The 17,778-nt window shown below is 41.7% G+C and overlaps 1 protein-coding gene across 1 annotated transcript; it reads left to right on the forward strand.

Moving 5' to 3' along the window:
* The first annotated feature begins 437 nt into the window (after positions 1-437).
* On the forward strand, positions 438-11,638 carry nxt2 (nuclear transport factor 2-like export factor 2). Its single transcript, XM_060832079.1, has 4 exons — positions 438-594; positions 1,289-1,375; positions 4,741-4,885; positions 11,105-11,638. Exons 1-4 carry the CDS (start codon positions 580-582, stop codon positions 11,281-11,283), a joined length of 426 nt encoding a protein of 141 aa, XP_060688062.1. The 5' UTR covers positions 438-579; the 3' UTR covers positions 11,284-11,638.
* The last annotated feature ends 6,140 nt before the right edge of the window (positions 11,639-17,778 follow it).

Here is a 17,778-nt window from a genome sequence, read left to right on the forward strand (position 1 = left end):
TTTCAGATTTCCAGCATCAGCAGTTGTTTCATTGAATAGATGGCAATGTGTATAGTTTGTGTGATGTGGGTCTGAAGAAGTCAGCTACACTTAACTGGGACCATTGAATAAAAAGGCGCAAAAAGTACCAAAGTACAGAGTATATGTGCCAATGTCTATAAAGAAAGAACATTGGTTTAGATCAGTGACTGGAAGGTAATGATTCATGTTTGCAAATATCAATGCATAATAATATCCAACTCATCCTTGATTCTCAATAATGGTGTATCCAGGTTTTTAAAAATCTGGTGATTCGTTAAATGAATCTGGCTTTCACCCGTTTATGAGATGATGATTGTTAAAAGTGCAGACCATCAGCCCGCCCCCTAGTAATTCCAGAATCTCCCAGAGAGGGAGCAGTCTCCAGGCCGGAACGGAGGTTGCGGGAAATTGTACGGAAGGTTGATCGGTGCTGTACACCGGAACTGGAGCGCGGGGCGGTTTGTGTGCGGGAGGTGGAAGGAGCCGGAGGTTTATTTGGAGGGAAAGTGGCGGCTCCGGCTCCGGCTCCGGAACGTGGTCGTTGGCCTCTGCCGCTTCATGGCCGGCTCTTTGGTGAGAGCGGAAATACCGATTTGAATTGACCATCTCGGAGCCGCACTGAGAGCTTTAGTGCTGATCCACCTCCCCCCCCCAACCCTCTCTTTCTTCACCCACAACTTTCTTTCCACCCCACCACTTCTCCCCCCCCACCACTTCTCCCCCCCCACCACTTTTCCCCCCCCCACCACTTTTTCCCCCCCCCACCACTTTTTCCCCCCCCCACCACTTTTTCCCCCCCCCACCACTTTTTCCCCCCACCACTTCCACACTTCTCTCCCCCTAGCCCCACCATCACTTCCACACTCTTGCCCCCCCCCCCCCCATATCCCTGTCACCACTGCCACACGAGTTCCACCCCCCACCCCGAAATGCTGTTGCTCTTAGGTCTCATTTAAAGTTTTCCCTTCTCACCCTAAACTTATGCCCTCTAGTTCTGGACTCCCCCACCCCAGGGAAAATACCTTGTCTATTCATCCTATCCATGCCTCTCATGATTTTATAAACCTCTATAATGTCACCTCTCAGCATCTGACACTCCAGGGAAAACAGCCTTAACATATTCAGCCTCTCCCTATAGCTCAAACCCTCCAATCCTGGCAACAGCCTTGTAAATCTTTTCTGAACCCAAAATATGGTTTGTGAGCAGAGTTTGCATTTTGTAAATTTAATATTTTCTTTATGTTCTGCATAAAATTATAATTTTCAGGACTTCAAAACCCATGCGGACCAGGCATGCAGAGCAGCAGATGAGTTTGTCAACATTTATTATGACACAATGGACAAGAGGAGAAGAGTAAGTAACCCTCTGGACAATACATGGTTTTCTTTTCCTTGCTACTGTTACATTCAGTTTGTTTTGAGTGCGGAGAGGAGACAGCAGAGCAGAACCTCAGAAAAACAGATTTTGTTACTGTTTGTTAGTTACATAGCACATGTCACCAAAAATATTTTTCTGGTTTTCATAGACATGTGTTCATAATCATTGGTGTATTACAGTGTGGAAAAGTGCCCTTCGGCCCCTTGTGTCCCTGTCGGTCATCAAGTACATAATATCCCTAATCCTATTTCTCAGCATTTGGTCTGTAGACATATGTGTTATTTTATTTCAACTGTTCATCTAAATACTAATATGTTGTGATAATTCTTGCCATCTCCACTCTTTTAGACAGAGTTCCAGTTACCCATTACCCTCTTGGTCAGAAAAGATTGATTTAAATCCTTTCTGATCCACATCTTTATCATAACTCTGTGTCCCCATGGTTATTGACCCCTCTACTGAGGGAAAAAGATTTACTTATTTAGACCCTATCTCTGCTCCAATGAAAACAGTCCCAGGTCATGTTGTGTTCCTTCAGAGCTGAAACGTTCCGGCCATGCAACTTCCTTGTAAATCTCTTCACCCTTTCCAATGCAGTCATAACCTTCTAGTGACCAGAACTTCACGCAGAGTCCAGCTGTGGCTTAACCAATGTCCTATACAGCTTCATCAAAATCCTCTGCTCTTGTATTCTGTCCCATATCTAATAAAGGCAAATATTGTATGTGCTGGATAGGGTGAATAGCTGTGATCTTTTCCCTAGAGTTGGGAAGTTGAAAACTAGAGGGTATCGTTTTAAAGTGAGGGGGAAAGATTTAGAAAGGAACTGAGGGGTAACATTTTCATGCAGAGGATGGTTGAGATGTGGAACAAGCTGCCAGAGGAAGTGGTGGAGGCAGGTAGAATTCCAATATTTAAAAGGCATATAGGTGGCTATATAAATAGGAGGGGTTTAGAGGGATATGGGCCTAATGCTGACAAATGGGACTAGGTCAGACCCCAAAATTACCTAAATACCAACACATTGCACCTTGCTCAAAAAGGCAGCGTTAGCCCAATCTTACAGCTCAAAAACAGTGCTCTGGGATAACTTCCAATCCTTAATATTAAGAGTCAATCAAGGCAAATCTCAGTATAAACATAAAAAGCCTTCACCCTTACAAGAAAAAAAACAGATGACGGGTTAGAAGTTTTATACGTCTTAAAATCAATGTAGTTTAGTTCTTCTGTAGTTTCGGGCAGTGAAATGATTTTGGAGTCACTGATACCTTTGCAGCTGAATGTGAAGCTGGACATTGGACGTCTAACATCGGCTGTGAAATTGCAATGCACGTTTGTTATTTTAGTAAAACCCGATTTCCAGAGCAAATTCTCAGTCTGACAGCTGTGAAACTACGCTTGTTAGCTGCTTCATAAAAAGCCAATCTCTAAGCCTTAGGCAGTTCTTCAGTCTCCGACCTTGCCATACAGTTGCTCTCCTGAAACAATCTCCTTTCAACCTTTTAAAGTATCTTTGTTTTTGGAACTTTATATAAAAGATCAAAAACAATGCAAAGCTTGTTAAAGAAAAGCAGAAGTTCCTGCCCCAAGGAAGTGAGGAAATCCAGCTGAGTACTGAAAAAGCTTCAAAACCAAGAGCAGCTGTCCAGCCACAATCTTCTCCCGTTCACTATTTTCTTTTGAGAAGACTACGTTCTCCATAATTACCCTAAATCTTAGAGTTGCAGTCATTTTCACTGGAATGCTCCCGGACTGACTGCTCTACCCCTTTACCAGCTACATTCCCCAAAATTAGGTCCTGCAGTGCCCCCTCTTGTAGGGGCTCCTACCAGCTAGCTTAAAATGCTGTCCTATATACGTTAGAATTCTGCCCCTCTCAGCCTTCCATAGAAACATAGAAAATGGGAACAGGAGTAGGCCATTTGGCCCTTTGAACCAGCTCCGCCATTCAGTATGGTCATGGTTAATCAGCTAACTCACTACCTTATTCCCACTTTTACCCTATACCATTGATCCCTTTAGCCCTAAGAACTACATGTACCTCCTCTTGAAAACATTCAACGTTTGCCCTCAACTACTTTTGGTGGCAGAGAATTCCACAGATTCACCATTCTGCGGAACATCCTTCCTGCATTTACCTAGTCTAGTCCTGTTAAAATTTTATAGTTTGACATTTCTTTTCTCACGTTTGTGGACACGTGACAGGAACCTAAAGACTTCCCTCGTGTATGAACCCTTCAGCCATGAATTCTTGTACTCCCATCTGCCTGTCCTATTTATTGCAATAAATATAAGTGTGTATAGGAAGCTGCTTGATATCAACATGCAAATGGTCTCTCCAGGCATGCCTGGTCTCTCTCAGTACTAAGGCTTGCTATGATCCCTGAAGTACCAATTGTTAATTACAATTTCTGTTACATCACTCTGTAAATTTTGCTATAAATTCTTTGTCTTACAACTGTGTACTCCACACCACCTGATGAAGGAACAGCACACCGAAAGCTAGTGCTTCCAATTTACCCTGTTTAACTATAACCTGGTGTTGTGATTTTTTTAACCATTGTATGCCCCAGTCCAAAACCAGCATCTCCAAATCATGACTACCCACCTGTTCTTGTCTCTCTTTAGGCTCTGTCCTCACCTATCATTTATTACCCCACCTTCTGCATTTAAACTGACATTTTCCTAGCTACCATCAGTTCTGAAGAAAAGTCACTGGACCCGCAATGTTAATTGTAATTTATCTTCACAGATGCTGCCAGATCTGCTGAGTTTTTTCAGCAACTTCTGTTTTTGTTTCAGGTTTACAGCATCTGCAGTTATTTTGGTTCTATGTTATAAGTGGCACTGTTATTGCAGGTCCAGGGAGTAATTTTGCCAGTGTTGGCTCTTTTTAAAGTTAAAAGTGCACTTGAAATTTGTCCTTTTCTTCTCCTCCCTAATTTTGTTCCTTCTGTTCACTCTTGTGCTCTGTTTTCAGTTTAGTTGTACCTAACATTAAATTTATCTTTTAGCTCATTGTAATTTTTCCGGAGTTCATTATTTGCTTGATTTTACTGTCTTTTCCAACATCCCATTATCCACTCTGAAACTGGGATTTGTCTTAAGTTGTTGCTTTTATTTTACACTTGGTTTATGCATTTTGTTTCATCTTGCCTTCCTACTAAAATGGCTATCTAGAACTTAGCTTTATAAATGTCACAACCCAATGAGTTCTTTCTTTTACCTCGAGAGTGAAAGTTGCTAAAGTTTCATTAACATGGTCAGCATCTCCCAAATGTTTGGCTTATATTAAAATTGCCATTTCTCTTCAGTTTTTGCATTTTGATTTTGTGTTTTAGGTCTTAACAAAATTATACCTGGATACAGCAAACCTTGTGTGGAATGGAAATGCAATATCAGGCCATCAAGCACTCGCTGAATTTTTTGAAATGTTGCCTTCTAGTGAATTTCAAGTAAACATGCTGGATTGTCAACCTGTTCATGGTATGCTACAGTTATTCCTGACCAGAACTGAATCAAATGTAAATGTTAAGAATTGCTAGATTCACTAATCTTACGAGCAGTCCTGAGTATTTTTTAATTTGGAAGTTGATGGCTTTAATAACAAGAAAAATAGACGTGTAGATTGCCCATGAATTGTTTCATCCTTACTGCTTTATTTGTTTATTCACTTATAGAACGTGGGCATTGTTGGTTCAGCCAGTATTTTTTGCTAATCCATAATTGCCCATCAGCAGTTTTTCAAATTTACTGAGTAGGTGCCCGTGTTGTAGCTGTCCTGAAACTGTTGTCAGAGCCTTTGCAATATCCAGTGCCTTAAGTAGCTTGTTGATATCATATAGCATGGATCAAGTTGGCTGACAACTGACATCTGTGACGCTGAGGATTTGAGGAGGAAGCTACAGTAGATCATTCACTTGGCATTTCTGGCTGAAGAAGCCCACACATGCTTCAGTCTTGTCTTTTGTTTTAGACTTGCCCATTAGTGAGAATTGGGATATTTGTGGAACCTCCTCTTCCAGTTATTTAATTATTCCTGACCGTACAGGACTAGATATGGCAGCATTGCCAAACTTAAATTTGATCTGTTGGATCACTTCGATCTGTCCATCATGTGCCACTATTTTGTTATGGCCTGCGATTAGACTAATGTAACTTCACCAGGTGACATCTCATTTTTAGGTATGCATGGTGCTGCTCCTGACATGCTGCCTTATACTCTACACTGAACAAGGGTACATTTCCTAGTTTGGTCATTGTAACCTGGGGGGGGTTATGTTTAGGTGTGTGATCATAGATTGTGGTTGAATACAATTCTACTGAAGTGTTTCATGAATCTCCAGTTTTGTATTGCTAGTGCTGTTTGAAGCTCATGCCACTTGCAGTGCTAAGTGCCACAACACAGGTGGCACAGTGATTAGCACAGCTGCCTCACAGCGCCAGGGATCTGGGTTCAGTTCCCACCTCTGGCAACTGTCTGTTTGGAGTTTGCACATACTGCCCGTGTCTGTGTGGGTTTCCTCCTGGTGCTCTGGTTTTCACCCACAGTCACCAAAGATGTGCAGGTCAGGTGAAGTGGCCATGTTAAATTGCCCATAGTGTTAGGTGCATTGGTCAGAGGGGATGGGCTGCTCTTCGGAGGGTCATTGTGGACCCTCGGTGTGGACTGATTGGGCTGGAGGGACTGTTCCCACACTGTACGGAATCTAATCTAAAACGCAATGGATGTATCCTCAATGTGATAGGACTGTGGTGATCAGTCTGCCAATGCTGTTTACAGATGTATCTTTGACATTAAATTTGTGAAGATGAGGTCAAATAGGTTTGTTTCCTTCTCTTCCCTTACTGCCTGCTGCAGACTCAGTCCTATTGCTCTGTCTTTTAGGAGTTGGTCAGCTTGCTCAGTCCTAGTGTCACTGAGCCACTCTTCATGATAAACATTGAATTCCTCCACCGGAGTACATTTGGTACACTTGGCATCCTCTGTGCCTCCTTCAGGTGTGTTCAACATGTTAGATGAGGGAGAGCCGTAAAGTCGGTTCTGCTATAACCTGTGTTTTTTCAGTGCGATTAGCTTTAATGTAATTAAAGAATTTAGGCAGTTATTTGTAGAATGCAAACTTTCCTTACCTGTATTGGCTATAATTAATTTAAATGGTGCGGTTATTGCGTGATTTTCTTAATGTGAGATCACATGAGAATGGAACTATCGCGTTATAGCAGAACCCGACCGTATGTAATAAACAGGTAGTTTCCTGGCTTCTGTTTGACCGTATTTGAGACCGTGGGGTTGTTGAGGTTTCTTGGGGAACCTTCCTTCCAACTGTATACCACTGCCTCACCTCTGGTGAGGCAAGACATACTAACGTATGGTGCTAGTAGTATCTTGGACATTGTATAGTATGGTTACGTGAAGCTGTTGCTTGGTTAATGTCTGGAGCTGCTCTCCCAATTTTGGCACCAGCCTCCAGATATTAGGAAGGAGATTCAAGGTTTGTGTAAAGATTAGTAGCTAGGGTGCCGGCTGTTGTGGTTGTGGGTATATTCACTGAGCTGGGAAGTCAATTTGTAGATTTTTTTTTGTCCCCTGTCTAGGTGTTATCTTCAGTGCTTTGGAGCCTCCTGTGAAGTGCTGCTGTACAATGTCTTCTGGAATTTATTTCGTTCTGGTTCTGCTGCTTCCGGTTGCTAGCTCCAGTTGTTCGTTGTAGTGGCGGGTATTTTGGGTCCAGGTCGAGGTGCTTGTTGATAGTCAGTGGATGAGTGCCATGCTTCTAGGAGTTCTTTGGCTGTCCTCTGTTTAGCTAGTCCTGTAACAGTTGTGTTGTCCCAGTCGAATTTGTGGTCCATGTCGTCTGTATGTATGGCTACTGGGGACAGCTGGTCATGGCATTTAGTGGCTTGTTGGATGTTCGTGGATGCGGATTGTTAGTTTGCCTGTTCGATTATAGTGTTTTGGGCAGTCTTTCCATGGAATCCTGTAAATTACATTAGGCTTGCACATGATAAGTATAGGGTCTTTTGTCCTGGTGAGTCATTGTCTGAATGTGGCTGTCATGAATCCTAGTGGTCGGAGAAGTCTGGCTGTCATTTCTGAGACCTTTTTACATGTAAGGTAGCGTTGCTAGTGAGTTAGGTCGTGGCATGTCCTCGTCGCGTTGTTTGTCTGTTAGGTGTCTGCGGATGAAGTTGCTGTGATATCCATTCTTGGCGAATGCTCTGTAGAGGTGGTGTTCTTCCCTTCATAGGTTGGGAGTGCCACAGTGTGTCATAGCCCTTTTGAGCAGAGTCCTAATGCGCTTCTCTTGTGTATGTTTGGGTGGTTGCTGTTGCAACTCAGGACCTGGTCTGTGTGTGTATGGCTTTCCTGTACACCTTTGGTGCATTCACCGTTCTGTGTTCTTTGTGCTATCACATCCAGGAATGGGAGTTGATTGTTGGTTTCCTCCTCTCTCGTAAATCTGATCCCTGTTGATGATCAGCTGTGTGTTCTCGATTTCTGTTCTTTAAAAGAAAAGCTGTACTAGCCATGGGACTCATGGATGCAAAAACAACAGCAGAATGCTGCAGGAGAATGGACGCTCTGAACTAACAGTCTAACCAAAGAGATATAGCAAGCAGTCAGACAAACCATTGTACCCATACCAACAAGGAAAACAGCCTCAACACCAAAGAGAGAGAAGCCCTAAAAACACTCAAAAATAGCAAGAACATAATCATAATACCAGCAGACAACTGCAGAACAGCGGTTATCATGGACAGGACGATATATATTCAGAAAGCAGAGAAACTACTTGCAGCTATCGACACCTGCCTAAAGAGCGGGTTTGGCCTCACGCCACAGCTAACCAATAGAATAAACTATACGCTATGCAACCTTAAAGGACTAGTAATCAGGATTGACCTAAAGGATGTAATCAGAAAGTAACAAAGCTCTTAAGATTTTACGGATTACCCAAGGTATACAAATCAGACATACCACTTAGACCCATTGTGGCATTCCCAGGAGCGTCATCGCATGAACTGGCGAAAGAACTCCAACAAAAACTAATAGATCTTATCACTGTATCCATACACTCCATATAATCATCACAGGAATTCCTAGACAACACCAAGAACATAAACATAAACAAAGACGAAGCAATGGTCCCATTCAAGGTTTACTGTTTACTTCAACTGACAAAATTCTAGCCAGAGCAACAATAGCCAACCGCCTGGACAAACAGATCAGACAACACAACGGGGAACCTATCAACAAGGCCTGTATACTCAAACTACCAGACCTGTGCCTGACAACACACTTCACGTTCAACAACCAAATATGCGAGCAGATCAATGGAACACCCATTGGCTCACCCATCTCTGGACTCGGAAGAAGTAGTGATGCAAAGATTGGGACAAACAGCCCTACCACAAATTCATTCCCAAACTCTGCATCAGATACATAGACAACATTTTTGTTATCATTAAGAAAACAGAAATTGAGAACACACACTGGATTATCATCATACTCTCAGGGATCAGATTTACGAGCAAGGAGGAAACCACCAATCAACTCCCCCTCCTGGATGTGATGGTACAAAGAACACAATGGTGAATGTGACACAGAGGTGTACAGGAAAGCCATACACACTGACCAGGTTCTGAATTACAGCAGCAACCACCCAAACATACAAGAAGCATTAGAATCCTATTCAAAAGGGCTACAGCACCCTGCAGCACTCCTGACCTATGAAGGGAAGAAGAACACCTCTACAGTGTCTTTGCCAAGAATAGATATCCCAGCAACTTTATCCACAAATGCCAAACAAACAACGTAACAACATGCCACCATCTAACTCAATAGCAAAGCTATCTTATATATAAAAAAAATCTCTGAACTGACAGCCAGACTTTTCCGATCACTCGGGTTCATGACAGCTACGCTTGGACAATGAATCGCCAGGACAAAAGACTCTATACCCATCATGTGTGAAGCTAATGTAATTTACCGGATTCCATGGAAAGACTGCCCGAAACACTATAATCAGACAAACAGGCAGACAACTAACAATGCGCATCCACGAACACTCAACAAGCCACTCATTGTCACGACCAGCTGTCCCCAGTAGCCATACACACAGACGGCAAGGACCACAAGTTCGACTGGAACAACACAACTATTATAGGACAAGCTAAACAGGACAGCCAAAGAACTCATAGAAGCATGGCACTCATCCACTAACTACCAACAAGCACATTGACCTGCACCCAATATACTGGCCTCTACAATGAACAACCGGGAGCAGCAGACACAGAACCGAATAAAATTGCGGAAGAGATGGTACAGCAGCGGTTCACAGGAGGTTCCAAAACACTGACGGTAACACTTAGACAGGAGACGAAATGTCTGCAAATTAGCTTCCTAATTCTGTGAACCTACCCACAACCACATCATTAGTAAGGAGGATTTTGCGGAATCAGTGGAGTTGAATGTTCGGTCTTTTCCAACCTGTCAATTGCAGTGATATTTCTAGTTCCACTCCATGCAACTAAGCGGCTTTTCAGAAGGCATTCAGGAGTCAATATGTGGTATGAGGTGTTTTTTTATGGTGACGGATGATGGTTTAATGGTCATCATTTACATTCAAATGCATAAATTGGATTCACATTCTGTCAGTTATTGTACCCTAATTTGAACCCATGTCTTGCAGAGTAGTAATCTGAGCTCCTGACTTGAAGTCCACTGCCCCATCATCCTTGGCAAAAAAAAACCAATAAAAATTGGATAGCGTGTGGAAAAACAGTGTAACTGAAAAGAACGAAACTTTCTTCGTTGTGTCCGTGGTCTGGTTTGTTTATTAATTTAGTTTCCCTTTATCATTTTTACTTATATATAAAAATACATGTTTTTCTTGTCTCTGCTCCTGAATTCGTTCATCCCTTTTGCAGTTGATATTAATACTAGAAACACTTCTTTGATAGTCATGAGATACTTGAACAGTGTTTGTTATCTTGTATCTAAAAACAAAGGGTTGCTTTACCAGTGGGCCACTTTGTTTGCACTCCAGTAGTGAAGTAGTATAAATGAGCAATGCATATGTATTTTATTCATCTTTGTTTTGTAGCAGGATGATTACAATTTTAACTCTCCAAGACATATTTCTCAGGTGTTTGCAAAAATGTACTCTTGAAGGGATTATTTTATCAAATTAAAACATTCAAGGCAGTTTAGTGTTTTGTACAAAAGGAGCAATAGTTATATCCAACATCTTGATCTTTTACAAATGAAAGCATTTTTTCCTGTGTTTTTGAAATTGGCTGTGAAGGTGAAAGGGATTCATTTTATTTTTCTCTTCTCCATCTCTTCAAACTGATATGGATATTTTCAGTTCAAATGATTTATTTTCCATTCTGTTCAGTAAGACATGGTAGGATGGCAGCTAAATGATAGTGAAAACCAATTTTTGCATTGTGCTGTTCTAACCTGTCAATCTACTGATGTATTAAAGACCAGGTATCAAGTAAATGAAAGCGAAGCATTTTAAGGAAAGCTTTTCCCTATGTAAAAATTCTGTAATCTTCAATGTATTAGAGACACAATTTCGCTTAAAAAAAGGTGGAGTGTATCTGGTCATTGAGTAACTGTCAGCTTTGTAACTGTTTAGCTTGAAGGTTATTTTGTGGTTTACTGATTTCAGCTGTGCTGTCTTGTCTATCTAGAACAAGCTACTCAAGGGCAGACCACTGTGCTTGTGGTCACCTGTGGAACAGTGAAATTTGAAGGAAATAAACAGCGATACTTCAACCAAAATTTCTTGCTCACAGCACAAGTAGCCCCACAAAATACCGTGTGGAAAATTGCAAGTGATTGTTTCCGCTTCCAGGACTGGGCCAGTTAATTCATGGTCTGAAATAGGAAAATGATGAATTGACACTGCTTTGGATTTAATTCTGGAAGTAAATGGTGGAAACGTTTAAGGAATAAAAAGTACAAGAACTATGTGAAGCATTGTGACCAAAGTAACAAAAAGAGGATAAGGGCACCTGCAGTCATCCTCTCGTAAAGAAGCTTATGGCCGTTGTATCTGGTACTGATATTCAGTATTTTGTAGGTAGTAGTTGACAACAGCACACCCTGAGGTCTAAAGTCTGTGATTTTAATATGAAACCTGACACTTATTATCACTTTTTCACTTGCTTTGTATACCAGGCTGTTTGAAACAGACTTCAGTAAATAAATTTATTTGTTCCTGATCTTGTGTTGCTCATGTTTTAGATCTGTATTTTAAGCTGAATGAAATGTTCCAAATTTCATGTTTTTCTGCTGGGACATAGGATGGAGGCGATTTAGGAATTTGAACCTGCCTTGCATGTGATTGTGTTAGTGCTGGTTACCCTTGGTGTCAAGTTCCAATGGACATTCATGTATCTGTGTAGAAAGTGTGTTGCTAGTCTTCTTTACCCTTGTATTCTAACCTGCATCATGGTGCACTTTCTAACAGTGTTTCATTAGAAAGCAAGCAAAAGCAGAAACATAGTTTATTCTCAACACTGCTTAAACTATGTAACTGAGGACAGTTGTTGTACTCTCATCATCCTAGATGAGATCAAGTAACAAAGATGGGAATTAAATCCAAGAGCTTGCTGTTTTGACCACACTATCTTTCTCTGTCTTACCACTGCCATCCGTCTGGATGGGACTGGGGTCTCTTGGTTCCATTCTCATTCCTGCTTTCAAATAAAAACAAAGCTGAATAAAACAAATCAAAGCAAAAAAAAATCAACGCAGATGTTCTACATTGCAATTATAAAGTAAATAAGCTAAGTTTTAAAACAATACAGATGCATTGTTTGTATATGTTTGTGTACTGAATTACCAAATGATCCACATGCATGGAAGTTTAATTCAATGGTGATATACTTGGTGTCCCACACAAACCTTTATGGAGTTATGTTTCCTTTGTTTCTTGAACTGTGCAATAATTAATCTGGGACTAATTATTTTATATAATGTGAACATTCTATTGTCAAGACCCACATCCTTAACAATATCCATTGTCCCCGGCCATTTTTTTTTAAATACCTCGTGCTACCGCAGCAGCTGCGATGCTATGGACCTCTAGACGATATCAAGATGTATCATCCACTCCCACAGCTTCAGTCTTACCTTTTGCATTGATATGCTGTGCTCCTCCATGATTGAGGCTGGGGATACTTATGGAGCCTTCTCCTCCGTTCTTAAATTGTCTACCATCATTCATGAATGGATGTGGCAAGCCTGTAGGGCTTTGTTCTAATCTGTTGGTTGTGGAATTGATTTGCTCTTGTCTCTGACTTTTTTTATGCCAGTTGTAGATGATTCTGTATTGTATCTTCACTTTGTTGATCTCATTTTTGGGATAAACGCAGAATTGTGGCTACTGAAAACCTGAAATAAAAACACTACTGGAGAAACACAGCAACTGGCAGCATCAGTTGACTTGCTGTCTTTCTCCAGGACACTGTTCTAATCTGATTTTTAATCTGAAACTGTTCCTGACATTCCCTCCTGTATTTTTCATTGAAAGGGCAGTGTTTTAATCCACTGAGCCATAATATTAATTAAAGAAACACTATATGTCTACCTAATGCTTCACATTTATGATCAAACCATGAATAGTTTAATCATCAGTCTACCTAAAATTTAAGTAGGGTTGGGAATCAACCCAATTTGCCTACAAATGGCCTCCCGAGTCAAAGCTAATCATGTGAAAACTATTGTTCAATTTGTATACCTTATTGTGGCCTGAGTCTTTACAGTAAAAGCGTAGAGAAACATTAGGTGTTAACACTAGAAACTCTTTATTTTGCATAGCAAGCTGCTTTCGAAGGGTTCCATCATGTTTTCAGTGCAGTCGAGCATTTTATTTATTCTATATTTTCATGGTGGTGCAAAATCCCACGACATCTCCCAGTCTTTGCAGCTTCAGTTGGGGAAACAGGCTGATCAGCAGCAGGCATTAAGCAGACTCTTGGTCTTCAGGTTGATAATCTTTCTTTTATTGTTACATTTTGTCCAGTTTCCTGATTCACTGCTCAAAAATGCTGGAGGTCATGCAGCTGTGTTTGTTAGCCTCCTATTGTGTGAATAGTGTCTTGACATTCGCAAAGTAATGTTTCTTGGACTTTCTAATCACAAGAACAACTGCTTTCAGTGCTATCCATGTTGGCACAAGACATGGAAGTGACATGTTTCCTGCTTTGCTTTTCACCGGTGCACGTCTCATCTTTAAATATTAAAGAGCAGTCTGGTAAAAATATGGTAAAACAATCTGGTTTCATCTGTGTCTGACAGTTTTGCAGCAATTGGATCATTGGGCTAGTACAATTTCACTAAGGTCACTGATGTAAGAGTGCCATTTTATAAGCAACAGTACAAAAGTACCCTCCGCTTACAGTTAAATATAAGGAGTGGCTAGGATTTCTTTTGTTTATTCTCAGACTGGATGCCATTGATAAGGTTGACATTAATTGCCATCCTTAACTGAGAGACTCAATACACCAATTCACCCTTTACTTAGGAGACAATGACTTTGATGTGGATTGGAGTTGCATGCTGAGGAGACTGGTAAATGGTGGAAGATTTCCTTCCATACCAAGGGATTGATGAATTATTTGGATTTCTTTTCTGGGATCTATTTTATTGGTACCAGCTTTTTAATTAGCATGCTTTGAAAAACTGATGTCAAAAATTGTTAAACTGATGCAGTGATATTTGAATACGCTACCAATCCAATATGATACGTCATTTGTCAGTCCTTATAATTGGTTAACTTAAAAAAAATTGATGTGCTGAATGATCATTTATAGATTGCCTTTTATTGTTAGATTAAAGCAGATTATTTTCATTACTCTGTGTCTTATTATGATGACAACATAATAGCACATAGCTGCACCAATGAATACCTGGCTGTGATGTTATGATCCCAGACCAGACTGCCAAATTTATGTTATGGTCTGGCTTTGGACTAGTAACCTCTTTTTTTAAAAAGTAGACAAGTGTGAGACTGTAGGACCTCCTAAAGAGATTAAAGCGATTAGATTACATAGTTTTGAGCAAACAACAATAAACTTTATTTTACAAACGTGGACCAGTACTACAACATGTATATGTTTTAGCATCCACTTAGAATTACTCTGAGGTAAATATGGGTAACAAACTCTGTACAGTCAGACAGCCCATGAAGAATAACAAATAGCAAATTCAGCCAACACAGATGTGATGGGTATTTCAGATGTTTGCGACACTTGTCAGTCACTGAATCTCATTAAAATGTCACAAGGAGTTCTAATATTTGAAAACCTAACTCATGAACTCCCTCAAAAGCTGCTGTATCATGGATTGTCTCGCTGACTGCTCACAATCTGGTAGTTCACCCACCTGATTGAAATTCTGCTCTCCTGGATTCTGAAAACTATTCAAACATCAGCTCACAGGCAATTTTAGCTTGTTCGCTTATAGCTAGTTTCACAAAAGCTGGTACTGCCCCTGTGTTTCTCCAAGCTCTGTGAAAACTCAAACAAACAAAGCACATTATGCCTGTGGACCTTCTTTATCCTTCCTCTAAGCTGCATTGAATTATTAATGACGCATGGCTTCATCTGAGTCCCCATAGCTCCCAAAGGTGTTATCTGAGTCATACTGATGTGGGGCCTGCGATAGCACAACTTTTCAGCTAAGAGCCTTTTCTCCCTGCTCCAAAATATGTGACTGACGAGCAACCTGAAGGCAGCAATGTTTTACTCTGACTGCATCTGTCCAACTGACTAAAACTATTCAGTAATCCTTGAACGATTCTTAATGATATACTGAAAACCCACAACAAGCCCTGAACACTTTCTTGGGCATTGTTGAACTTATCAACCATTTGAACAGTTGAATATGATGTTACGAAGTCCACAGCTTGCAGGCTTATATCAAATGGATTTCATCACAATGTTTGCATACATAATGTAATTGCTTCCTGCAATTTAGAATTAAGAAGCAGTGGTAAATAATGAAATAAATAATGTAAAGTTAAATAATATGCTAATGGAGCATTCTCCTTCGTGCAAAATGGGAATTAAAATTTACACTGGTTATACAGTAACAAAATACAACAAAAAATCATCTTAGCAATTGAAAATATTTTGACATTTTTTAGTTTGGCAACATTAGAACTTTAGTCAAAAAGTGGGGCGCTGGAAAAGCACTGCAGGTCAGGCAGCATCTGAGGAATAGCAAAATTGACATTTTGGACAAATGCTGAAAATGTGTTGCTGGTTAAAGCACAGCAGGTTAGGCAGCATCCAAGGAACAGGAAATTCGACGTTTCGGGCCAGAGCCCTTCATCAGGAATGAGGAGAGGGTTGCCAGGCAGGCTCAGATAAAAGGTAGGGGGGAGGGACTTGGGGGAGGGGCGATGGAGATGTGATAGGGGGAAGGAGGTCAAGGTGAGGGTGATAGGCCGGAGTGGGGGTGGGGGCGGAGAGGTCAGGAAGAGGATTGCAGGTTAGGAGGGCGGTGCTGAGTCCAAGGGAATCGACTGAGACAAGGTGGGGGGAGGGGAAATGAGGAAACTGGAGAAATCCGAGTTCATCCCTTGTGGCTGGAGGGTTCCCAGGCAGAAGATGAGGTGCTCTTCCTCCAACCGTCGTGTTGTTATGTTCTGGCGATGGAGGAGTCCAAGGGCCTGCATGTCTTTGGTGGAGTGGGAGGGAGAGTTAAAGTGTTGAGCCACGGGGTGGTTGGGTTGGTAAATGCCCTTTATCAGGAATGTTGGTGGGGGAATGAAAATGACTGTTAAATGTGTTTCTTTTTTATTACAACCATAGAGTCATAGAGATATAGAGCATGGAAACAGACCCTTTAGTGCAACTTGTCCACATAGACTAGACATTCTATATAAATCTAGTCCCATTTGCCAGCATTTGGCCTATTTCCCTCCAAACCCTTCCTATTCATATATCCATTCAGATATCTTTTAGATATTGTAATCGTCCTAACCTCCACCACTTCCTCTGACAGCTCATTGAATGCACACACCACATTCTGCAAGAAAAAGTTACCCCTTAGGTCAATTTCATATCTTTACCCTTTCACCTACATCTATGCCCTCTCGTTTTGGATTCCCCCATCCTAGGGAAAAGGCCTTGTTCATTTACTCTATGCATGCCCCTCATAATTTTATTAACCTCTATAAGGTCACCCCTCAGCCTCTGATGCTCCAGGGAAAACAGCCCCAGCCTATTCAGCCTCTCCATATAGTTCAAACCCTCCAACTCTGGCATGCTCGTAAATCTTTTGTGACTGCTTTTAAGTTTCACAATATCCTTCCTATAGGAGGGAGTCCAGAATTGCACACAATATTCAAAAGTGGCTGCAACGTGATCTCCCAACTCTTATACTCAATGCACTGACTAATAAAAACAAGCACACCAAATGCCTTCTACACCTCCCCCCACTGCCCCATTATCAAACCATTATCTCCCAGACCATACAGAACCTCAGGAGATCTCCCACCCACAGCTTCCAACCTCATAGTCCGGGAACCCTGCACCACCCAATTCTACCTCCTTCCCGAAATCCACAAGCCTGACTACCCTGGCCGACCCATTGTCTCAGCATGCTCCTGCCCCACTGAACTCATCTCTACCTCAACACTGTCCTATCCCCCCCTAGTCCAGGAACTCCCCACATATGTTTGAGACACCACCCACGCCCTCTACCTCCTCCAAGACTTCTGTTTCCCTGGTCCCCAATGCCTCATCTTCACCATGGATATCCAATCCCTCTACACCTCCATCCACCATGACCAGGGCCTCCAAGCCCTCTGTTTCTTCTCTCCCGGCATCCCCAACAGTACCCTTCCACTGACACTCTCATTCTTTTGGCTGAACTGGTCCTCACCCTTAACAATTTCTCCTTCGAATCCTCTTACTTCCTCCAGACCAAAGGGGTAGCCAAAGGCTTCCGTATGGGCCCCAGCTATGCTTGTCTCTTTGTTGGCTACATAGTATAATCCATCTTCCATAGTTACACCGGCACTATTCCACACCCCTACCTCCGCTACATCGATGACTGCATTGGTGCCACCTCGTGTTCCTGCATGGAGGTTCAGCAATTCATCAACTTCACCAACACATTCCATCCCACCCTTAAATTCACCTGGACCATCTCTGACACCTCCCTCCCCTTCCTGGACCTCTCCATCTCCATTAATGATGACCGACTTGACACTGACATATTTTACAAACCCGAACTGAAAATGTGTTGCTGGTCAAAGCACAGCAGGCCAGGCAGCATCTCAGGAATAGGGAATTCGACGTTTCGAGCATAAGCCCTTCATCAGGAATGAGAGAGAATAGCCAAGCAG

Source organism: Hemiscyllium ocellatum, chromosome 11, assembly GCF_020745735.1.
Source record: "Hemiscyllium ocellatum isolate sHemOce1 chromosome 11, sHemOce1.pat.X.cur, whole genome shotgun sequence".
Lineage (NCBI taxonomy): Eukaryota > Metazoa > Chordata > Chondrichthyes > Orectolobiformes > Hemiscylliidae > Hemiscyllium > Hemiscyllium ocellatum.